Below are 23,095 nucleotides of genomic sequence, written 5' to 3'. Positions count from 1 at the left end.
CGAGTTTCACTTTGATGTGATTCCAGACAGGTATAACCAGAGGTGTTCACAGGCACCGCAAACTGCCGAGGCAGTGTGTGCTGTGTGTGCAGCAGGTGTGGGGGTAGGGGATGGGTAGGTGGTTCTGACGTCACAGCTGCGTGCGATGGACGGTCCGCTGTGGCCGGTCCCGACCGGCCACACCGGTCAGTGTGTGTGGTGACGGAGGCTGACGTAGGGACGCAGTGGGCGGGACTTGAGCTTGGAGGCTGTGTACGGTCCAACCGCACACAGGGCCAGTGAACAGCCCTCAGGTCATATCTATTAATATAAAGGGGGAAAACATGTTCCCTACACCAACACAGTACTTTCAAAATGCAGTCAATCAACACATGACGAGCACCCACAGTATCAGTATTCATATGATTTAGATTTAGACGACTTGGACTGTCCCATTAGGTAGCTGTCCATTGACTATGGAGCTCACATTTCACAATGTCAGGACTCAGAACCCAGCTCGGAACCCCCAATGCACATGGCACACTGACACACAGGAGCCCACGTCAACTCTGCACTGACATAATACCCACTCCTCCCCTAGCAGCTTGTAAAAGGAAGCAGGCCAGCAGCAATGACTGCATTTTTTCAACATCAGTTGGGCAAACTAGGCGGCGGGAATCAAAATATGGAGGCATCAAAATATTGATTCTAGTGGGCGGAGCTTTGACCATATATGGGCATAGAATCAATTTGATTCAATTTGGGACATTCCCACCTTCAGACGACCCGTTACGGCGGAAATAACCCCCATGACGGCGAGATTTTTTGACAAGTCAAAACAAAAAACTTCCCCGCTTCAATTTTTAATACATCCTGATTTTTTTTTGACATATAAACATTTGTCAACAGCACTTTAACTTATAACTTGAGGTTGAGCTTGCTACTATTGCATTGATGTCACATCTAACGTACCTACCTTCTTATCAATGAACCGCCATGAACGATATTTTTCCGAATTATCTGTGGAATTACCCCATCCCTTGCTCATCCCCTACCAAAGCCACTATCTGTAAAAGTTATTTGTAATGCTGAATTGCAGAACTAGGCGTCATCATCATAAACTTGATTTATGAATATCTAGCAATTGCTAGACCAATCAACTTCAGAATCTAGCGAAGATGCAGCTGTGGCCAATCATCGCTTGGAAAATGCACTTTTCCTATGACGTCATTTGAATATCGTCATGTACAATTTGTTGTATCCTGTTAGTCAGTGGATTGTGGATGAGTTTTAGTAATTTTGTCCTAGAAGCTACTGCTAAGTGCTGCTATTTGTTGGTTTAGTGTGTTTTGAGACTTGTGTTTATTGTAAATTTGAGGATGAAAATCGATTTCTGAGTTTTTTTTTTAGCTTGTATCGGTTCACTGGTTCCATCTGAAGGCCTGTTGATTGTGCGCCGCTTTTGTATCATTTTTGTTGAGTTTCATTTCTCGTTAATTCATTACTTGATTTAGATTATGCGTTGTTTAAACTGTTCATTTATCATTTTTGTCCTAATACAAATTGCTTGCATTTTGTTTAAGGTAGGTAGGTACCTACCCAGCACACAAGGTGGTACAGCGGATTTAGAATTGGAAAAATTCAAGTACATCTCACGCAGCTTTTGCCAAATGTCAGGGAAACTCAGATTTGTTTTCAATAGAAAAACACAATTCTAAAGAATAGTGTTTTAACTATTGACAACAAACCTTCGGTTACCTATCACTTAAGCATTGTATTAGGAGAGGGCATATAACCCAAAAGGTTATTAGATTTGTCAATTATAGCTGATGTTAGTTCCTTATGCATTTCTATTAAAGACCTTCATAAGGTTGGTAGGAAAGGTTTGAGTTTTCGATAGGAATGCCAAACAGTTTCCCCTTTGAAGAATACGGATAAGCAGGCTTTGTTATAGGGCTAGCAAATGCGTCCTTTCTCAGCCCTTTTGATTCACCATTGTATATCATCAAATGGCTGCTAGTTTTATTATGTGCTCACATTACCAATATTTTGGTAGGAACATACCTGCATAATTTACCTACACAACATGACAATTCAAGAATTCACAATGTCTTCACCCACATTCTTTTTAAGAGCACTGTTTGGCCCTTGTTTTATTGGTCTGCTGCCAATTGTTTCCATACATGGATGTTACTTCTGCTTCTGTTGACCTCTCATTACATTGATTACAATTAGTGAACATCACAATCACATCACATGTGAATTCCACCAATGAGAAGTGGAAAAACATTAGGTAACAAGCTGGCAGAACAAATGATGATAAGTGATGATAAGGAATAATCAAATAATGCCCAGGTTAATTCAAGCCCTTATAAACATTAATACAGCACGTATCCTGATTTCAACCATATTAGGTAGCTGGAAACCATAATTGAGCCATTAGATTGCATTGATCAGTTATGTGCAATTCCAATAGCACACAAGTAGCTGCAAAGTAGGCATCACATATCTAAGGACCCAAGATTTCATCTTATCTAAGTTAAATCATGTAATCTGGGGTCAGTGGTCATCATCATCATCATCATTATCATCATCATCATCATCATCAGCCAGTTTATTCATCAGCCAGGTCACTGGTTATCTCAGTTGCTCAGCTTACCAGCTATACATCAATATTAGGCTATGTTATTAGTGTTGTAATCCATTTTGAGTAGGATGGAATTAGGAATACCTATGTTTTATTGCTACTGCTTTTTGCATAGTTTTTGTACTGATTCTTAATAAATTGTTTGTGTTTTCTCTATCAAGGTGTCTGTTTTGTTGTGTCATTTATTTGTTCAAAATGTTGATCTTTTTTTCAGATTACACCTTCTTGGAGTGCTAGGCTGCTGCCCTCATATGGCAGCTGTTAACAACGGCTCAGGTAGGAATGAAAGAGAAGCTAGTGTGTTTGTGATGTGTGATTTATTAACCAGTGTTTTCTGTCTGGTCAGTTGTAATTCTTTGAGTATAGGGGTGTGAAGAAAAGGAAGCACCACTACCTACAATACCAATTTGTTGGGGTATTTCAAACTTTTTTTTGCATGAGCTTGGCATGGTCATTTCCACATATTTGCCTTAGAAGTAGAATTGTCTAGAGAATTTAACCAAAATTTTGCAATGTGATGTCGAGTAGAACAAATATTGCAAAATAAGGTCGAACAAAACGCTTAACCCTCGCACGACCAGGCCATTTCCATAACACGAACGACCAGGGGGGGGGGTTGTTACGACCCCCCCCCTGGCGTTTCGAAACGGAAGGTCGTAGAGCTTAGCGGAAAAAACCAACGGATTGCTCTCAACGAGATCTCGCGATTGGTGGTATATTTTTTGGTCCTAGGTCAACATTTGACCTACTTTTGACCGGTCAAAGGTCAAATTTTCGGAAAAATAGACTTTTTTCAACTTTCGGCGGCGATTGCGGCAAAACGGTGGGAGATATCGACTTGAAACCTTCACTATCGTGTTTCTTGATCAATTCTCTATCGTTTGGTATGTATTTCCTTTCCCTAGCTCTAAAAATGGCGCGTTGGGAGCGCCGGAAGTCGGCAAGGTCACAGTCGGCCAGAAATTCGAAAAATCAAAATTTAAATTTTTGAAATCTGATTGTATTTTTGGATTTGGGAGGTCCATTTGCTCCCTATAGAAGCTAATATTGCTGCATATTTCCCATTGAGGTGACAAGAATTAGCAAAATAGTGGTTCGGGCGCTTTTCAAAAATAGTACCGGACGCTGTTCCTCTTGTGACGTCATAGCTCCGTGACCTGACCGACCCGGTCAAATTTTTTATACCATATGATAGCCAATACTTGCCCCAACATGCATGGGAAGTTTCATCACGATCCATCAACCGATCTCCGTACCACCGGCAGGAAACCTCGGGCGTTGGCACTCAGTTTGTGAAAATCCGGCCGGAGGCTGTACCTCTTATGACGTCATAACTCCGTGACCTGACATGACCCGATCAATTTTTTTTCGGCAAAAGATGCGCAAAGGTTGCCCCAGAGGGTATTGAAAATTTCAGCCCGCTACGACAAGCCGTTTAGCGTGCACTTCGAAAAAAACTCAGGGGGGGGTTGATACAACCCCCCCCCCCCTAGGCGTTCTAGGGTTAATACCAGACCAACCGAATAGCAATCATGACTGCATTTAGGCTTCTGAGTTCTGACTCAAACAGCACAGTGTGCACAGTGGGATGGGCCGTGAGCACTGCTCACGGCCACGGCCCACGTCACGGCCTATCCCGTCAAATTGCGAGCGATGTAGATCGTATGGGGAGTGATGTTTCACCATATTTAATTATTTAGGTTAGACCAGTAGACGCTAACATGTTGTCCACTTGTGGAAATGTTTTAGATCAATTCAAAAAGTGGTCTGGAATTTTCTCCTCTGAAGTCGGGGCGCCCTACAAACCACACTGAATCCTGTACAACTGTGTTGTGTAGGTACTAGGTACGACGCTCAGACACTAACCCATCGCTACCCTCCTTTCCCTGCAGGAGGCTCGATCAAGCGTCGCGCCGGGTCATCAATGGGGTGAGTACCGAATGTCGTCCCTGCACTCGCCTACTTTATTCTCATACTGTTAGTAGGAGGTGCAGCTCCCCCTGTACTTCTTTCAGTTGTATCTGCTGTATAGGACTAATACGGGATGCCCTATTATCCTAACCATACCTGCGAACTGTCGGAAAGGCCCCAGCAATGACAGATAATTGTAAGTCCAATGAAAAAAGGCATAATTATTCGATTGCGGCTTACATTATGTGTCGTATGCCGCAAAGCAAAGGAGAACGGTACGCCGTCGGCGTTGCCGCGGTGCTACGCCAATGCACAGTTGATGTTCCTGAGTTCAGATGGCGCTGATGTTTGGCATCGCGACCGTAAGGGATGACGCGGCCCTACTCCCAGAAGCGCCAGTGCTTATGAACGGAGCTCTACGGCCACAGGTAATACTGCCGAATCGGGTTAAGAGCCGTTCCTAAGAAACACAGCAGTTGGGTCATGTTAAGTATCGTCAGCCAATGCTGTCACTGAAAAAATGTCTGTATGATGAGGCGTAATGTGGCCTCAATAAGCATTATTCCGTAATGGTCGTTCGGCTGTAGCAGCGAACTCTGCTATCCCTAGGACACGATTCATCATGATTGGGTTAGTAATTATGTTGACCGAAGGAGTTATGTCCAGTGAAGTTTGTTAATAACAAATTGGGGGCGATTACTCTGCTGTTCATGCTCCGCAATCACGCCAATGGCATTTTGCAACGGTGCAGCCGACCACCTGCATTCCATTAGTTTAGGTCTTAATTACCGTGATATTGTTTACGTGAACTGGTTATTGGGAATGTAGATCGGCGCACTGATTGGCTGCGCGTTTTTGAAGCATTAGCACAATGCTGCACTGTACTTGTGCTGCGCTTAGTAGGTACCTAACCTAGGTATCTCGTATCGTTGGATGATAGTTGATCATCACTTTCATTTTATGATTAAGTTAATTAAGTTTTCTTCGATTCAGCCGGTATGGGGCTATATTGACGAGACCGCATTGGTAATTTGTAGTTACGCTCGCACCTATCGTGCTCAGTTGAGAGGAGGCCGAAGTTGGTTGGAGACTGGGGCGTTCAGTTGACAGGGGCGGTGTCTCAAATTATGATCGTGAAGAAGTGGAAAAGGCGTGCCGCCTAGATGACGTTGAAGTTGTCCGGTCATGATACTTTCCACCAGTTGAAGAGGAAATTTTTCTCTTTTTGTAAAGTGACTTGGGAATCAGAAGAAAATGCATTTTAGCTTCTACAGCACATCGCTAATATAGTCTGATGCATCCACATATATTTTTTACAGTCTGAAATTCTAAAGCATTGTTCTTATTTCTTAAGTATGACTCGTATTGTTTGTCACATGCACTGTGATGTTGTGAACGCCTGCCGCTAGTGTGGCCCTTTGTACCGTGTCGAAATCGCTCTATATTGCATTATTAGTCCGTTGCGTTTGGTGCCGGGTGCCCTAATGTCGCACACCCGCCCACACCGAGCTGGCCACTGAGATTGCAATGTGATAACACCCCCACGTCTGCTGGCACTAATTTCCTCTTTGAACACTCCGCTGCTGCCGCTTCAATTCATTCTGCAATACGATGACCATTGTGTGCAAAGGAGTTGCAACGACGAGCGGGTGGACCATTTTTCCCTACGCCTTAGCCTTAACCAGAAGGTCTCGGGGTCGTCCTTATTCCGGTTTCTTTTATACGAGCGTCATCATTGGGGACTTCTGTGACAAGCTTCATCAGTTAAATGCGCTGTAAAAGGCTTGGGTTTAGCGATGGGTTTCTTGTTTGAACTTTGCATTTTGTGGATAACAAAACAGATGCTGTTCTAGCATAGGGGCCACATTTCGCCTCCCCCTCTCTACACAACTGCCACTATTGCCCCGTCTCTGGACCGCTGATTCCCGGCAGCAGTCGTTGTTTCAGTACTCACCGGTGCTGCTCCCGGCTGCCACTGCCGATCTACTGACTGCGCCCGCCGGCCTGCCGTGCTCCGCCTCCGCCGGCCGCCCGCGCACTCCGCCGGCCGCCGGTGCCGGGCGGACCGACGGACGGACGCGGCTCGTTACAGACCGGCCAACGCCATTGGCCGCGTTATCGGCCGGCCGGCACATCGAGATTGGTGGCCGGCGGAGAGTCGAGCTGGCTTGGTCGTGCTATTAGCCCCCCCTCCTCCCTTCCTCCTAGGACCCTTTGCTAGCTCTGCGCCTCCGTGCTGCACCAGTCGGTGGACGGTGCACTCGTAAAGTGAAGCGATTGAATTTACTCCGTGGTCGTTGCATGCTCCATTTGTCCTTTTACGATGTCCGGCAAATTTTGCTTTGATTTTTTAAAACCTGTATTTGTTCGGGAAATCCCATGGTCTGGTGGTCAAGCTGCAGCGTTGAAAATTGCGTTTGATTATCTACAATTAAATGCCTATGTAACTGTCGCATTGCATTATAACTTATAAGGTAAACTTGCCATTGTAAGTCTTTAAATCAGCTGTGGTGGACAGCGAATGTGCCATTGAATCTAAGCAAGGGAGCTAAATCAGAAGACCTGAAGTCTGAACGGTCTTTAGGACCCAAGCAGTATCGTCACAGGCATTTGTAGATCTTATGACTCGCGATAAGAGCCACCACTGTATGGGCAAACCACCAAGGTAGGATCATTAGGCTCTTGATTAGAGGCTTCCGTGACATTGTTATCCTGGATTTTATGCATTTCTTATCATAGCGGCGCATTTTCCTCTAAGATATCTGCCATATTTATGACATAAGTGACTTTTTGTGGGCGATAGTTTTGAATCCATTTACATACCTGGACGTTGCGGCGCCATTGAGTCGGCTCCCGGCTATCGCGGTACATCGGAACTGTAACTGAAGTGTGCCGGTCTCGAACACCGCCGGCCGCTCTCTATCTGGGCGTGGGGCTGTCCTGGCTGTCCGTCCACGGCGAGCTTTGCCCCACCTAGTCCGCCCGCGATGAGCGAGAAGGCCGCGACCTTCCCTGAAATGAGAAACGCCGTTCCGTGAATGGAAGGTCGATACTGGGTTTCTTGGAAATGGTGAGCGGATGGCGTGAGTGCACCTATCTCTGAAATCGACTGCAGCGCGGTGACCGCGGCCTATGTGGTGTGGGCTGACCGCTGCCGACCCCGCAGACCCGCGCAGCACGGTTGGGGTGGCTGTCCCTCCGCCCGGTGGGTTAGTTCGGTAGTGGGGACACACGACACACTAGCCTTGTGGTATTCCTCGGAACATACAGACTGGTGACGGGGTCATGCTCGGATCATCGGATTATCGGGTTTATTTTTGTCGCTAGTTAGCGCTCTATTGGACCAGCTCTTTGGGATAGTTGAGCACCACAATTAGATTATAGCTCTTGTTTTGGCTTTGAGGTTATATTTCCGAAATGCCGCTCATCCTGCCGATTTTTTACTTTGTGCTGGCAACCACAATAACAGTGCTTCATCTGCAAGATCTGATGTTAATCCCACTTCAAATGCGCCCCAATTTCATTCAGATGTTATAAATAGAAGGCCGATAAATTTGACCAACAGAAGGCTTATATTTCTGGATGTATATTTTCTTTTATACTTTTAACAATTTTTGAGGCTATTGGTCAGCTAGCAAAGCTGTTTAAACGAGATTATATCGCGATAAATCTGTCATCATTCGGTTTATTTTTCCTTTTTTGTTGAGCAGCAACGCTGAAAATCTATATGTGATCACCTCCGGTGCCGCGATCCGGCCAAACCTGTCTGCTCGCCGTATCTGGGCCAGGGTTGGCCGCACCGCCCGCTACGGGAGTGGCTCCGCTTGCAATCTAGGCGAACTCTAATCGAGCAGCGTAAAAAGTGACACAGATTAACCTCTGGTGACGTACCCACGTACCGTATCGCCAGTGCCGGGTCCCGGGGCCGGCGTATTGGCTGATCGCTCCAACCTCCGTGCACGATACTCGATGGTCGGTTTCACTCTGCCAGTCGGTGGCCGGAGGGGTTAGGTGCTCTGTAGTGTAGCGCCTCCATTCACTCATCTCTCACCGTCACTGGCACTGTCCGCTCTGCACGTGTCGTTATCTCTGCGGATACTCTTACGGCCCCCAGATCCAGCACTCTTGTAACGCGCCGACACCATTGTTCCATCACCATCACCACTACAACTGCCATCGTCACCTGCGTCACCGCCTGTACCACTGCCGGCGGCGCCGCGCGCAACACCTCTGGGTATGGGCTGTCCCGCTGCACTCGCCCCTAGCTACAGCCCACTCCCCTCCCTGCCTCCGCTGCCGCCGCCGGCCGGCCCCATGTTTAATTACGGACAGAATCGTGTCACGTACACGGCCACAAAAAGACACTTTCGGCGTCACCCGTTTCCGATTGAACGCTTTGGCGTATTGATAACGTATAATTTCACGGTTTGATATCAAAATGCGGCCTGCTTCCGCGGCTGCAATAAGGTCGCTGACGCCGTGTGGTTGGCGACGATTTTGGTGCTTGTGACGTTTTGCATGTGATTGCGGCCGTTTTTTCCCGATTTCGGCGTCGGCCGGCGTGCAATCAGTTGCCGCTCATCGTATCATTACCCATTATTACCGGTGGCCGGTAACAGACAGCCGGAGCGGCCCACTATCATTAGCCGGCGGCAAATAACCGGCCGGCCGGCCAAACAAGATGGCAGCGGCCGCCGCACGCCACGCACCGGCGCCGAGCCGCGCCGTGCCGGGACGGGAGCCGTGCCGACTGCCGAGCCGTGAGCCGCCGCCGTGCCGGCAGGAGCCGTGCCGAGCCGTGAGCCGCCGCCGTGTCGGCACTCGCTGCCGTGCCCGGCCGGGAGCCAGCACCATGCTAGGGGACTTTGCCGGGAGCCACCGTGCCGTGCTGGGAGCCGAGCCGAGCCCAGGCGCCAACATTGAGCCGGGCCGGGCCAAGGTGTTTGGGGACCGGCACCGTGTTGGCAGCCAGTGCCGGGCGGGTTCCGTTGTTGGGCGAGGTGCTGCTGCTGCTGGGCGGGGAGTCGCTGAGCTGTAGCCCCGCCTCCAAGGAAAAAGGGGAAGGGATTGAGCAGCACACCTGATCCAGGTGGTTATTTATGATTCAGCTGTTAACATGGCTCGCCTAGACGCATGGCATGGTTGTTTACCGTTAAGATCTAGATTCTGTTATAAACGTTTTCATTTTTTAACGGTATTTCGAAGTTTGAGCAAAAAATATGGTCCGCTGTTTTGTCTACTGATCTTTATCCTTCAAGTTTATTTCCTTTATTTCTTTACATTTAGTTCAAGCCGCTTCCTTCGTTGGGCCAAAGTTGAGGCCGGAGTTGATGAAAACTCATCGACCGCAGCACTGACGACCGTAGTTCGTCGAATCGGCGCCGCCCACGTCCGGGAAATGGTGGATTAAAGAGATCCGCCGTCACCGACGGCATCAGCAGAGTGGCGTGTCGACGAACGGGACCAATCCTCTGAGCGTCCGCGGCTCGGCGACCGCAGCTGCCGAGAGCGTCTGCTGCTGATCTGAGGCGATCCGCGCGTCTTCACACGTCTGACGTGGACGGAGGTCTCGCTCGGGACAGTGCCAGTGACCTGGGACGACGGGCCATGCACCGGCGCGCCGCACTCACGACGCTGACGAGCTGTGTCGGCACACGGGAACGACGGCCGTCGAGCGGACCCGAAACGGCACGGAGTCGTGCCGCTTCTACCCCGCCTCCTCGTCGACGCCCCCCCCCCCCCTCCTTCTCGCCTTTTGTGTGCGGCGTGCGCTGTCCCGCTTTCGACGGGCTAAGGTGGTTCTCGATGATTATGCGGCCGTACCAGACGGAATCGCCAGATATTCTCGACGAGTTCGATGGATCCCCAGTTATTGAAAATTTAATTCGTATATGAAGTAAGATAAAAACACCAAAACCACCCAACGTTTCGTGTTATTCACTTTTTCAAGGGTGATATGACACATTTTACGTACTTGACTCTGTAGGTAAAATGTGTCATATCACCCTTGAAAAAGTGAATAACACGAAACGTTGGGTGGTTTTGGTGTTTTTATCTTACTTCATATACGAATTAATTTGTCCAATTCAAACAATCATATTGAAAATTTACCTTTTTTACATTAAGACATCGAGCAAAGTGAATAAAACTTGGTGTGATGGTGGTGTATTGTCGCGACGTTTCAGTCGGGCCATGTCTTTATCAGAAATTTCGTATGGAAATAAGCTATCAGAAATTTCGTATGGAAATAAGCTGTTATTTTGCTAATCAGCAATTTATCGATTAGACAAGAGTTATCTTTATCGATCTCAATGGCCAATTGTTTCATTTTTTAATAGATCTTTTGTCCAACGAGAAATGATCAAGGGAGAAGAATACTTTTCATATGAATGCCTGCAAAATCTTATATCCCGTAGTCACGCGTAATTTGACTATTAGTCGATGATTGTGGTTGAAATGAAGATCCACTCACGGGCTCCCTTTGTAGCGCTGCTATACCTGTCATGATTTCCATCTCGACTGGTAGTGAGCGCAGCTGCAGTTTTGGGTTGTGCCAGTTGCGCAAACCCTGGCGCAGCTGTAGAGCTGACATTTGAAGACGGGAGTCATACTTTGGTCAGACGCAGGCGGTACACAGTTAAGCTGCATGTGCTTGTGGGAAGGGGTGGGGCGGTGAGATCTAAGCTCATTTATGCGTTATGCAGATGTTAATTTATGAAACGCATCAGATGACTTACGAGCGACTGAACTTATTGCTATCACGAAAGTGAAGCGGCACTCTAAATTTGCGTAGACACATAGACCAGCTCTCCCATGGTATGAATTAAGGAACTTACCCGTGTCGGTTCTTATTGCACCGGTAGCTGAGCTGGCCTGCGAGCAGGGCTCATTTTTTATGGCCGGCCAGGAATTCACTTTCGTGACCATATGAAGCACAGCCCTCTAAGAACTCGCGTTTGATTGCACTGTGCAAGATCGGATTGAGGATTTTGTGTTGGTCCGTTTCTTTGTGATTGGAAGGGGCTCTTTGTGTAGAACTCATCTGAGCTTAAAGGATTAGGTCGAGCAGCGGCGGCGGCGGCGGCGGCTGGGTGGAGGCCCGCCCGTTCCGCTGAGGCTGGCTGAACGTTCCCGGAACTCCCTTTGTCGGTCGGCCCGGGAAGTCAATCCGGCGTCCAATTGCCACCTGCACATATGCACGTACCGATGGCTGTTGGAACTCCGAGCCAGGCAGCGCTTTGTTTTGGTGCCCAATTAACGATGGCATAGATCAACACAAACGGTAATCACTTGTGGAGTGAGGTGAAATAGCATTTGGCGAGCTGTGGCATGTGTAATTGTCGAGACCTTTGACATTCTCGCTGCTCCTGTGTATGTGTTAACGTTTTCATTTTGTATATTGCCTTCCGCCCTGATATTCGATCCGGCCAGCCACCAGTAGCCCTGTGGCTACCGTGGCCCGTGCCATCATGATATGCGGTGATGCGGCGGGTCCCCCCGTGGCTCCCTGCGCTGTTCAATGTTCATGCCGCGCGGCCGGTCCGAAGTAGCCACTCTCATCCGATTCCAGCCGTACCGAGGTGACCGCCGAACCGGAGCAGGGTCAGCCTTGGAGAGAAGGGGAAAGGAACGTCTTTGTTCTACCCACATTCAGCTTCGTGATGAAGGTGACTGTAAACTTTGCCGCGCTCGAAATATTTCCTTGTATTTACATGCTTTTTGTTAAGTTTACAGTCACGTTTTCAATATTTTTATGCCTTTTTAGCCTTTCGGTGACTGTGAGACTAAATCAACAAAACTTTTGTTCCAGATGTGCTCTTGGCGTCCGTACTCTGCATTTGACTCTATTTTCGGCGGTCGTTGTGCAGAGCCGAAGTCTGATGGCACTCGGGGAGCCTCGTAAAGGTCCAAGCTCGGAGTCTGCCTGAACTGGGCGTCCATCCTGATGTGAAGATAGGGCTTCCGATTCCTGGCTGCTCTGGTCCTGCGGATCTGCATTTTTACGCTCGAAAGCGTCTTAATGTAATTATAACTAAGCGGGTCCGTTTTGAGCACCAGCTCTGCTTGGAGTTTAGGGTCATGGAAGAGGCTGGAATCCCTCAGTCGTCTCCTTGGTTGGCGCTACCGCCTTCCGAATTGGTCTCTAGCAGTGAAGATAGCGAAATTGGGATGTGATATGTGAAACGCTGAGACTGCTCCTCGATTTTCTTGGTGAGTGTTGCCGCCTGAACAAAAGAAGCGATCTGGCGCTTAGTTGCCGTTCAACCCATGGTCTATCGTCGGGTCGGGTCTGCCGGTCGGCTACAGTCGGAGCGGGCGGTGGGGGAGGAGACGGCCCATATCTCCGAGCCCGTGTGTCTCGTGTTGAGTGGGGCACCACGTCCGTGTCTGCCGCGGGCCGGGCCCGCTCCCCCGCTGCCATGCAATGAGCGGCGGCGCCCGGCCGGGCCGAGGCCCGACCCGGACCGCCATCGATCAAACGGGCCGGGGCCGGCGCGCATGCGCGGCCCGGGCGGGGCCTGTTGCGTCTCGGCGGGCGGCGCCAGGTGGTGACCGGCCTGCACGGGAGGAGCGCGCGCCGGCCGGCACTCGGACCTCGGCTCGGCGACTCGGCGCGGCCGGTCACAGAACGGCCCGGCGGCGACCGTGCGGGTCAGCTGGGGTGCGGCCAGGTCACCGGCCTCGAACACAGTGCTGCGGGGTGGTCCCGGATCGTCTGGGCGGCGGCCGCCCGCCGAGCGGCTGTGAGCGTGCCGCGGAGCCCGGCCGTGTGCGTGTGCGTGTGAGCGGCTGCCGCGCCCGGGATGTACACCGGCGCCATGTACGCGGGCCACTACCAGCCGCCGACGCCGTACATGCCGGCCGGCGTGCAGCTGCCCAGCGAGTACAGCGCGGCGGCGGCGGCGGCCGCGGCCGGCCTGCAGCCGCCCGCCGGCGCACACATCGACCCCATGACCGGCGTCCAGCCCAAACGGCCCAGGTAGGACACGCCTTGATCGTCTGCTGCAGCTCTGTTGTTAGTCTGTCTCAAACCTCCGTTTCATGACCGTCAGACTGTCGGAACTATCACCCAGCGTCACAGTTTCATGTCATCTCTTCAACTCCTATCCCCTGCCGCCGCCAGGCGAAGGTTGCACCTCTTGGTACCGTCTCGCCGGCATATGGTGCTGACTGCTGGTGGTCTGATGGGTCTTGTCATATTCTGCGCCCTGAGGAGTCTGACGCCTTGTGTCGATTCGTCCTCCCCAGGTTCTCGTGTGATATTTGATGTGTCTGGCCATTGTCCGTCTTGTTATATTATTCCCATCTGCTATCGACCTTATTATTTACAGAATCCTAGATGCATAGACATGTAGAGGTCTCTGCTAGATGCCTTGAGACAACCTTTTGATGCCATATCCTACATGCAGAATACCTGTCATTCCAAGGTCCTCCCATTGTCGTTGTTCATAGTCCCTGCAAGACCTGCCGCTGTTACTGTCTGTCCACTGGCCCGTCACTCTCAGAATCGGCCTGTCCCTGCCGTGCTGCCTGGCCCCCCATTGTATGTTTGCTTGTTACTTATTTCTAGAAACTTCCTGGGGACCTTCAAATGCGTCCCCCGTGCATGTTTGCTGGACACATTATTGATGGTGTCGTTTCAGCGACTGTGGCCGACCTTTGCGACAGGCTGGTGTCGTTTGTTAGTGAGGGTCGATTTGCGCGCCCCTCCCTCTCCTTATGACCAGAAACACTGTGTTACCGCCCTCCCCTCCCACCGGGTGCCCTGTAACACTGTGCTACGAGCCATGGACAGTATCTGCGGTACCGAGAAACGGCCACAATAATTGGTGGTCGGACTGGTTATCGCTCCTGTCAGCCCGTGTTGACAGACGATTATCGCGTGTTGAGTTCCCCGCTGGGTCGTTAACTGACGCCCAATCGACCACTGACGTCTGCAGTGCAGTGTCCGCAGTGGGAAATTTCAGATTACTTCTGGGTTTGGGAGATTTTCGTGATCTGCTTGGCTGAAGTTTTTGCTGTTAGATAATGAACGGTTCAAGCCAGCTAAGCCATAATTTTGTCGCTGCTGCACCGACCACAGTGGGTTTCTTTAGGGGGGTGGCACACTTGCGGCCCTGTACTATTCTTTGCACTCTGAAAAATGTTGATACAAGTAAACTGACCGCTGTGATAGGTCATGACATTTACCCGTCCGCGGATTTATGTATACCGTTGCCGGTTTCTTCGATGGGGCATCAATTAAGGTCCAGCAACTTATGTTTGTGGCTTTGTCTTGTCGATCCAGCTTTTATGTTCCTAATTCAAATATAGATAGCCAACTTGGTACGCTCCCCTATGCTGTAGAGAAATATGCTGTACTTTCCGGTATTTCCTCAGTTTTATGGGCTTGTGCTGTCCAAAAGAGGTCTTCAACCTGGTATGCTTGGCGGTTCTGACCACACTCGTATTTTCTACCTGTGTTATCCTGTCAATCCATCCCGTCGTGCGCTGCCTTCAGGTCTCCCCCAAACGGTCGCTGGCTCCTATCTCCATCTTTGTCGGTGGGTCTCCCGAAGTCGGGCTCAGGTCTGTCGGCAGCTGGCTCGGCTGTGTCGACCGCGGGCCCGGCTGTATCGGCCGCTGGCCCGGCTGTGTCGGTCTCTGACCGGGTCGGTGACGGCGGTCCCGGCTGTATCGGCCGCTGGCCCGGCTGTGTCGGTCTCTGACCGGGTCGGTGACGGCGGTCCCGGCTGTGTTGGCCGCTGACCGTGCCAGGCCGCCAGTGGACGCGGCCAACGGCGCCGCCGACGCCACAAAGCCGCCCGCTGATGGATGCGGCGCTGCGTCGACGTCTGAGGGCGGCGCGCCGCTCCGGTCGGGTCAGCTCGCCGCCCGGCGCAGCACCGAGCACTGAGAATGGAGCGGCACAGAGCTGGTGGTGGGTGGCGCCCGTTTTAGCCGTGTGGCGCCGCTTTAGCCGGGTCAGCTCTGACGCCGGCCGAGAATGAGAATGGTGTGCGGTTGTTCCGTCCTCCATATGGCGCCGCGGTTCGGAGGCTCGGAGTTAGTTACTGGTGTTACGGCGGCTTTTTCTCGTTAGGGAGACGGTGGTATTCATGAGAAGCTTCGTGAAAAGGGATATGACATGTCTGCTATTTTTTAAAATATTTTGGCAAACTTCTCGTCGAGACAGCATGTACTGATTTTGTGCAGGTGTGAGACGAAAAGCGATGGTTGCAGCAAGACTCCACCACCTGACGTCGTCTTTTCCCCCACCTGCCGTCATCCTGCTCCCCACCTGACGTCATCTCTCTCCAACACCTTACGTCATTCCCCTTCGCTCTCCCAATTGTGCTTTGCAGACTGCCTGAATGTAACTGCTATTGCAAAGTCACTCTCTGTTTGTAAGCCAAGTGTCCTTGTTTTGCTTAATCATTTGCGCTGAATTGGCTGAAGGCTTCTGTAATTTTACGGGATGATACGGGTGGCCATTCGGGGTAATGGCCATTTTATACCGTATCGTGCGGGGTTGGTCTCGGAAACACTTCGCTGCCATCTTGATGGTTGCTGCGTCCGACTTGCTGCGCCTTCTGCCGGAATGGTCTGTTTTGCAGGCATTCTATGTGAAAGACGAATTCTTCTCAGCCTATTTCTTTCACTTGGGTCGTTTCTCACACGCAGCTAAGCGGCTCTTTTTCTTCACCTCATCTGATTTAAATGCTTCATTCTCTGTTCGCTCAGAGGAGAGATGGCCTTCTCGGTTGACTGCTATGCAGGCGAGAACCGAGAACGGTCTGAGTCCATACGGCTACTACAGGAAAAATGAAAATCTTGTTATTGCAAGGTGCAAAATTTCGAGCGGTTCTCTTTGTTACTGATGCGGGCAGATAAATGTATGAGTATATGCTTGAAAGTTGATATGTCAGTCAGGCTGCTTGCTAGGTTTCCATATTATTGCGAAGTTTGTGGCAGCGCTGGCTCTTTGTTTTGTCTCATTCCTTTCGCAGTTGTGTCTTGTAGTCTGCGATTTGTAACGGTGTGGACCAGCGGCCAAAGCCCGCTGAGCTGGAACCGTGTGCGTTGCGCCGCTGCGCTGGTCCGTCTTTGCCATTTGCGGACCAGCCATCGGTGCACAGTGCGCGCTACGGCCGGGCCTGCGCTGGTCCCACTGTGCCATTCGCGGACCAAGTGCGCTCTGCGGCCGATCTGCGCTGCCGCTGCGGTCAGCGGCGCCCCGCCGCGGCCGGTCGTGTCCGGCCAGCGGAGGCTGGGCGCCGTTCCCACGGCGGCGCCGGTACAGTTCCCACGCCGGCCGGTACTGCACGGGCCGGCCCGCCCGTTTACGGCCTGTTGCAGCGAGATAAGCGGCGGCCGGCCGACGGGCGGGTCACGACCTGGTCGGCCGCCGACAGACGGCCAGATAACCGGGCGGCACCGAGCGGCCGCCCTGCCCGCGGCGCGCCCGCCGGCCGCCTCTCACTCACTCTCCTCTCGTCAGCGCCCCGCCAGCGCTCATAACTGGAGTTACGTGGGCGGTTTCCGGTCGATATCGGCTGTGGTAATATCCCCTCAACTATCTTGATGACATCGGCTTGAATATTTCAATCTGGCTCCGAAGAAATAGTTCTTGAGCCTAAATCCAAATCATTTGGTAAGATGTTACTCCCACCATTCTACGTTATCGTAATCATTGTTCTTTTCTTTTTCTTCCAGGTTCTGTTCATCTTCCTAGTTTCTCACGCTCTGATTTTCTCGGCCTGGGGCTGTCATGTCCTATCTGGACATGGCGACCAGGCTTGTGGCGACTGGCGAGTTCGGTGTCAACGAGACGTTCCTTCGTCCAAAATTTCCCACCGCCCTGCTCCTCCGTGCTAGTCGGCCTGGCCGTTCTGTCCCATTCTCCACCTTGCCGAAACCCGCTGCAGTACAAGGACCGTCTGTGCGGCGCTGCTGCTCCCCAGAGAGCCGTCACCTCTGCGGAGCCGCGCTGCCGGGGCGTGCGCCGTTCGAGCCACCGCGTCTCAGCCGCCGCGTCTCGACGCTGGCCGCTCTCTTTCTCCGCCGTCCGTGCTGCAGTTGCAGCGGCCGGCCGGCCAGCGCCGCTGACGGCCGCTCCTTTCTGTTGCACAACACTCCTATGGATTGATTAATACGTGCAATGTGCCAAGTCATAACGAATAATAATGGCCGGACCTGGACATCACGTTCGCGGCGAGAGCGGCCGGCGGTAACGGTTCGCGCGTGCGAGCACTCAGGTCAGAGCTGTGCCCTGCCCTCCCGTCCCGTGTTGTGCCGTGCCGTGTTATGCCGTGTTGTGCCCTGCTGGCCGTGGCGTACTATGCCGTGCAGTTTCGTGCGTCCTGCTCCGTCTTCGTTGTAAATGGATGTCTCAAAACTGGAGCAGGTGAAGAAATACAGCGAACAGTCGCTGTCAGTCGCTTAATTGCCTCTGAGGTTTATTGCCGAACATTTGAAGGATGGAGACACTAAGTGCTACACATCAGCTAAACCAAACATGCAAAAATGAATTGCTTCAATTAACATTTCATAGCTTGGTGCTCGTAATTTTAAGATGCCGCTCGGAAATCAGTTCGGCTCGTAATTCGCCTTAGCCTGCTAGCTAAGACGCCAGACAACATGTAGCGTGGCTCTTTTGCCATTACCTTTCGGTTTTTCATAGCATATTTATAGTAGGAAGGAACAGCATTTTCCATGCAGAATTCCATGCAACGTTTCTTGCACGCTGTTCCTTTTTGGACGCTTTTTCTTTCTGTCTGGGATTTCACCCCTGGCCACCGACCGTTATGTGTCGGTGGGCACTGGGCAGGGCCGTGCCGGTGCCGATGGGCCGTGAACGATCCGTGACCGTCCGCTCTCAGGTCACTGACCAGCGGCCGGCGCCGTGACCGCCCCCTCACAGGTCACTGGCGACAGTGTGCGGGGGTCGCGTTAGGTCACCGGTGAGTTGTGCCAGCTCTGCGGCCAGGGCGCGCCCTTGCAGCGCGGTCGGCTGGGTGTCTGTGACTGGAGGTCCTTTGTCCGGCCTCAGGTCGGTGGCCATTGTTCGTGGCCAGGTCGCCTACCATTGTGTCGCTGCAGGTGACCAGCCAGGTCGGTCTTTGGCTCTGATTCTCTTGTCGTTAGATAACCGTAGTGATCCTTAGATCATGTGGCGCCTACCAAGGGCGCAGTTGATGCCCCTAATGACTTAGGGGTAGATCGACCTCTGTGGTGTTGCTGCGAGGAGCTCGATTTGCGCGCCCGTCCATCGGTCGGCCGGTCGGCGCGGTGAGCCGTGATGGCGCCGCCCCGCTCCGTCGGCCCTCGGGCCGCTGACTTGGCCACGCCGTGATTGGACCGTTTTCCATGATTGCGGCGGTCGCGTTGCGCTGCTTCCGGCACGGCGTGGACAAAAACGGCGCACGAGCGCCGGTCGGCGGCGAGCGGGGGCGGTGGCCCGAGTTCCGGGCGGTGCAGAGCTGTGACACCGCGCTCAGACTGCAGGGTAGACCAGCACTAGACCAGCACACGTGCTGGGGAGGCCCGGCTGGTATGACTGAATCGAAAATAAGCTGGAAGCACAGCTCATAGGTGTATGCCTTAGAATCTGTTTTGCAAATACATGTTTAAATGTTCCTGGTTCAAATACCCATTAGGATTTTCCAAGTGATCACGAGTCACGAACTCACGGCTGTATTGAATGGGTTTTGCTTACGATGTCAGATTACATCAACTGCACCTCTGTCCTCTGCGGTTATAGATAAGAGTGACAACGATTTAGAAGTCATGTCAGTTGTCATTTTGACTGAACCTTTAGTATCGACTGAGATTTTACTTGTATCTTATTCTATGTCCGTCGAGAGATGTGGCCATGATTGCAGCGTGTCCACTGCTTTGAACATGTTTCCGGCACGTTTTTTGCATTAGAAGTCTGCAACCTTCGTTGGGTCTCTGGAAAGGTCCGGTCCACTTCCGATCAAACGTTGGAGCTGCTTACATATTGTGCAAAGCGCCGGACATTGCTGAGAAAAATGAGCGCGGAGCGTCACGAATTCGAGATCAGTGCAGACGCGTTAATTTGCCTTACCCTTTAAATGTACCATTTTGTGTTCTTTGAAATAGCTTTAAAACGAATTAATGCATTTTCATTCTTCGACTTCCTATCACCGGATACTGTGAAAACGTACCACCTTGCATTCAAGCACTTTTGATATGTTGTAGAAAAATGTGGAAATTACAGACTCGTATGTAGGACGCCAAAAAGTACTTGATTATAGATTCAATCACGGGATGATGGACTTGTAAGCTCACACTTCTAGCACATCAGACTGGTCTCGAGCTCATTGTATATTCGTTATGGCTGTATTCGCAACCGGTCGTGTTCTTCCCCTGGCCCGGACTGTGATGGGCCCGGCTCGTGATTTATGTGTTTCTGATTGATGTACCGGACCTGTGATAAAACCCTGAGTGGGCGCGTCACCCAGGCGGATGTGTCTCAGTCCGGGTTTGTGACAGCTGCAGATGCCTCCGAACTCGGTCCGACTGCGCTCTGTCGTTTGCGTCACATTCTCCGAGTACCGGGGTGGGGCGGCGGCGTTACGGCCGTGGCCGGGCCGGTCAGTTCCGTGTCGGTCCGCTGACCCCGCCGGCTCGGCCGTCTACCGCCTAGCTCTCCGCGCCGCTGCCGGTCCGGCCAGGACCTCTGACGTCACCACACACGGCGGCCGCCGCACCCGGCCGCCCGCTCCACCAGTCTTAATTCGGCGCCGTGAATATTTTATCGGCTAATGGGCGGCCGGCTGAAAGGACGGCACCGGCGCCCGACTAATGGAAATTAATAATGTTGGCGCGGGATTCTGTGCGGGCCTGAAGGGCCGTGACGGCGCCGGTCACCGGGTCCGCTGGGGCTGAGGGCTAGTGATGGGCTCTGTCGGCATTAGCGCTGAAAGAACGAATGCAGACAGTGGTGACCGCGAACTGGACGCAGGGATCAGAAGACTGGCTGCGTAATGCAGCTCATGCAGACGTCGCGCCTACGATGGTAGGGAACGGATTGGTCTCGCATTGGTTTCGTTGCCTTCCATCAGGGCGTTGGCGATGGGCGTTTACCGCGTAGGGCTGGAAGCATCACTGGGTCACGGTGTGTATCCTTGTGCGCTAGCCGGGATGGACTGGTGTGGCATCTCGGTTCTACTGGTGATGGTTTGGACCGCTGAGATTAGACCTGCGTGGACCTGGTTGGACCCGAGTGAACCTGTATGGACCTGCGTTGACCCGTTCGTATTACGGTCGTACATTGAGCCGCTCACAGCACTGACACAATGACGGGTCTGCTGTGTGGAGGTGAGGCGACCCTGTACTGGCCGCGGTACCTGTGTGTGGACCTGTGCGCGGTACAGTCGCCGCCCACAGTGGCGTGACGTGTCGGTGCTGTGTGGAGGTGAGGCGGCCTGCACTGGCCGCCGCCGCTCAGCCGCCTTTGTTATCGCGCGCCCATTCGTGCCGGTATGCGCAAAATTGGCCGCAATCCGGCCCAGCATCGGCCGACTGACGTGCGCTCTGGCGGCGGAGCGGGGGCACGGGACCGACAGACAGGCAGACAGCCGCCTCCTCACCTGTCTGCTCTGAGAGCAGCCTCGGCCAGAGAGGGCCGGACACAGTCGGAATTCCATAGGACAGGGCCGTGTGTCAGTTGCTGGGGACGGTGTGTCTGCTCGTCATACCGTCATACTCGTGTGTCATACCGTCCGTTGCCTTGCATTCCGGAGGTATTAGGCACTCTTTTCATTAGCGAGATGACCCATTTTCATTCCATAAAGGTAATTTCGGTATACGAGGCGTGTCTTGATGTGTCCCTCGGCGCGTGTTATGCTCGGACCCAGCTATGTAACAGGGTGGCTCGGCGGTGCACTAAGTTACCATTGAAGTGCCCCACAGGTGTCCCGTGCACGACGTGGTATTTAGCATTGTGTAACCACGCGGGGCGTTGGCTACAGGTGACAGGTCGGGACCGATGCGCCTTATGCACCTTGGACATCCACTAATACATTTACCGGCTTATTGACGGTTTGAATTGGAAGGTCTGCATGTTTTGTCTTGAACCATTGCTGGTTCATTAAGTTGCCGATCGTTGGGTCTTCGCATCATATCACTCCCTATATCTTTGGATGTTCTGGCTTCGAGACATGTGGAGCATATCGTTTCTCCTTTTTTCCTCACGCGTTTTGGCTCAGTTCTCTGATCCTTTCCATGCCCTTTTCCCTTCCCTTTGTGTTTTGCCTTATGTCGGTCGCTCTCTGCTCCCTGCTCCCTGCTCCCCACCTCTGCCCGTCTCGGTACCGCTGGTGTCGGCGTCGGCGCCACTTCCGCGTCGCGTGCCCGTGCGACCCCCGTCTAATCCGTGTAATTGTCTCGTAATGGAATCGGTCGTCCCTACCGGTATCGACCGCGTGCCCGGGCGATGGCGCTGCCGATGGGACGCGGTGCCGCGTATGACGAGAGGCGGACCCTCCGTGACGCGGGGATAACCTCCCGGACGACGGAAGGCCGCTCTATCGCCGTCGCTCAGCGCCGATGGACCGATCTCGGGACGACTCCACCCCGCCCCGTCCCCACCCCGCCCGGTGAGATCGGCGACCGAGTGCCGACAGCCTCCGCAGATGAGTTGTTTGCTGCAGATTAGTGGTTGATGGGTTTTGTAGCGGTCCCCGGCTGATGGAGTGTTAACTGATAGCCTAGGCGGTGGTAAGTTGGCAGGCGTTGATACTCAGCAGGCGACTGGGTGATGTCACTGGCCGTGCCCACACACAGCTAGTCTCCTATTGGCTGCTAGGTGGGCATGACCAAGGCATGACAGTATATGATATACACCTGGGGATGGTGGGCGGGTTGCAACGGTATTGTGACGGCTCGGGTCGCCGGCGAGGTGAGACGTTGTTGGGAGTCGGGTCACGCCCGCGTCCCCGAGCCCCGTACCTACCCTGGCTGGCCGGTGCAGCGGTGCTGATCTCCCCGTGAGGTGATGACGGGATCTCCCGGAGTCATTGGATGGATGGAGGGTGTGACAGCGGCCGACACAGGACTGTTCATTTCGCTCAGATGTCGGTGGGATCTACTGATGACTGAGCCGGGTATTATGGGGAGGCTGTCTGGGAGATAGAAGCCAACCTTACGTGCCGTGCGCAGTTCGAATGTTTATCACACAAGGTCTTCATTAAATGGATGACTGTCTGAACTTGAGCGTGATTTGCATCACAAGACCCGCTTCTAAGAAACCATTGTCGATTCATTCGGCACCATCCATTGTGTTTGATATAATGTGAGCCAAAAATAACTCGCTGTGAAATCACTTCATACCAACATTTGCATTTAATTTATGGCCGCCTAACCAATAATGTTCCGCTGAGGAAGTCCGCACCAAAGCTTGCTGAACCGTATCCGTGCTCCGCCATGAGGCGCCATCCGTAATTATCGTTCTGCTGGTGGCTGTTGCCACAGCTACATCCGCGGCCCTTACTGTGCGCGCTGCGAGATCCGCTGGTGATGACCGACGCCACCCTTTGAGACGACAGTCGT

At 52.3% G+C, this 23,095-nt stretch overlaps 1 protein-coding gene across 9 annotated transcripts in view; it reads left to right on the top strand.

The window, feature by feature from the left end:
• The first annotated feature begins 2,840 nt into the window (after nt 1-2,840).
• The window catches only part of LOC122372700 (aryl hydrocarbon receptor nuclear translocator homolog), a 42,804-nt gene continuing 22,549 nt past the window's right edge, over nt 2,841-23,095 (top strand). For 5 of the 9 annotated variants that reach the window (XM_043350219.1, XM_043350217.1, XM_043350224.1 and 2 more), the window contains exon 1: nt 13,091-13,517. In XM_043350219.1, coding sequence (XP_043206154.1) covers nt 13,342-13,517 — 176 coding nt within the window. In that variant the 5' untranslated portion in view covers nt 13,091-13,341. Of the gene's footprint in view, nt 2,903-4,518; nt 4,556-13,082; nt 13,518-23,095 lie in introns of those variants that run through there. The other 4 variants (XM_043350222.1, XM_043350221.1, XM_043350223.1 and 1 more) reach the window with 2 other exon arrangements.

This window comes from Amphibalanus amphitrite, unplaced genomic scaffold, assembly GCF_019059575.1.
Source record: "Amphibalanus amphitrite isolate SeventyFive unplaced genomic scaffold, NRLGWU_Aamphi_draft 001388F_arrow, whole genome shotgun sequence".
Taxonomy (NCBI): domain Eukaryota; kingdom Metazoa; phylum Arthropoda; class Thecostraca; order Balanomorpha; family Balanidae; genus Amphibalanus; species Amphibalanus amphitrite.
This window is presented reverse-complemented; position numbering and strand designations above follow the sequence as displayed.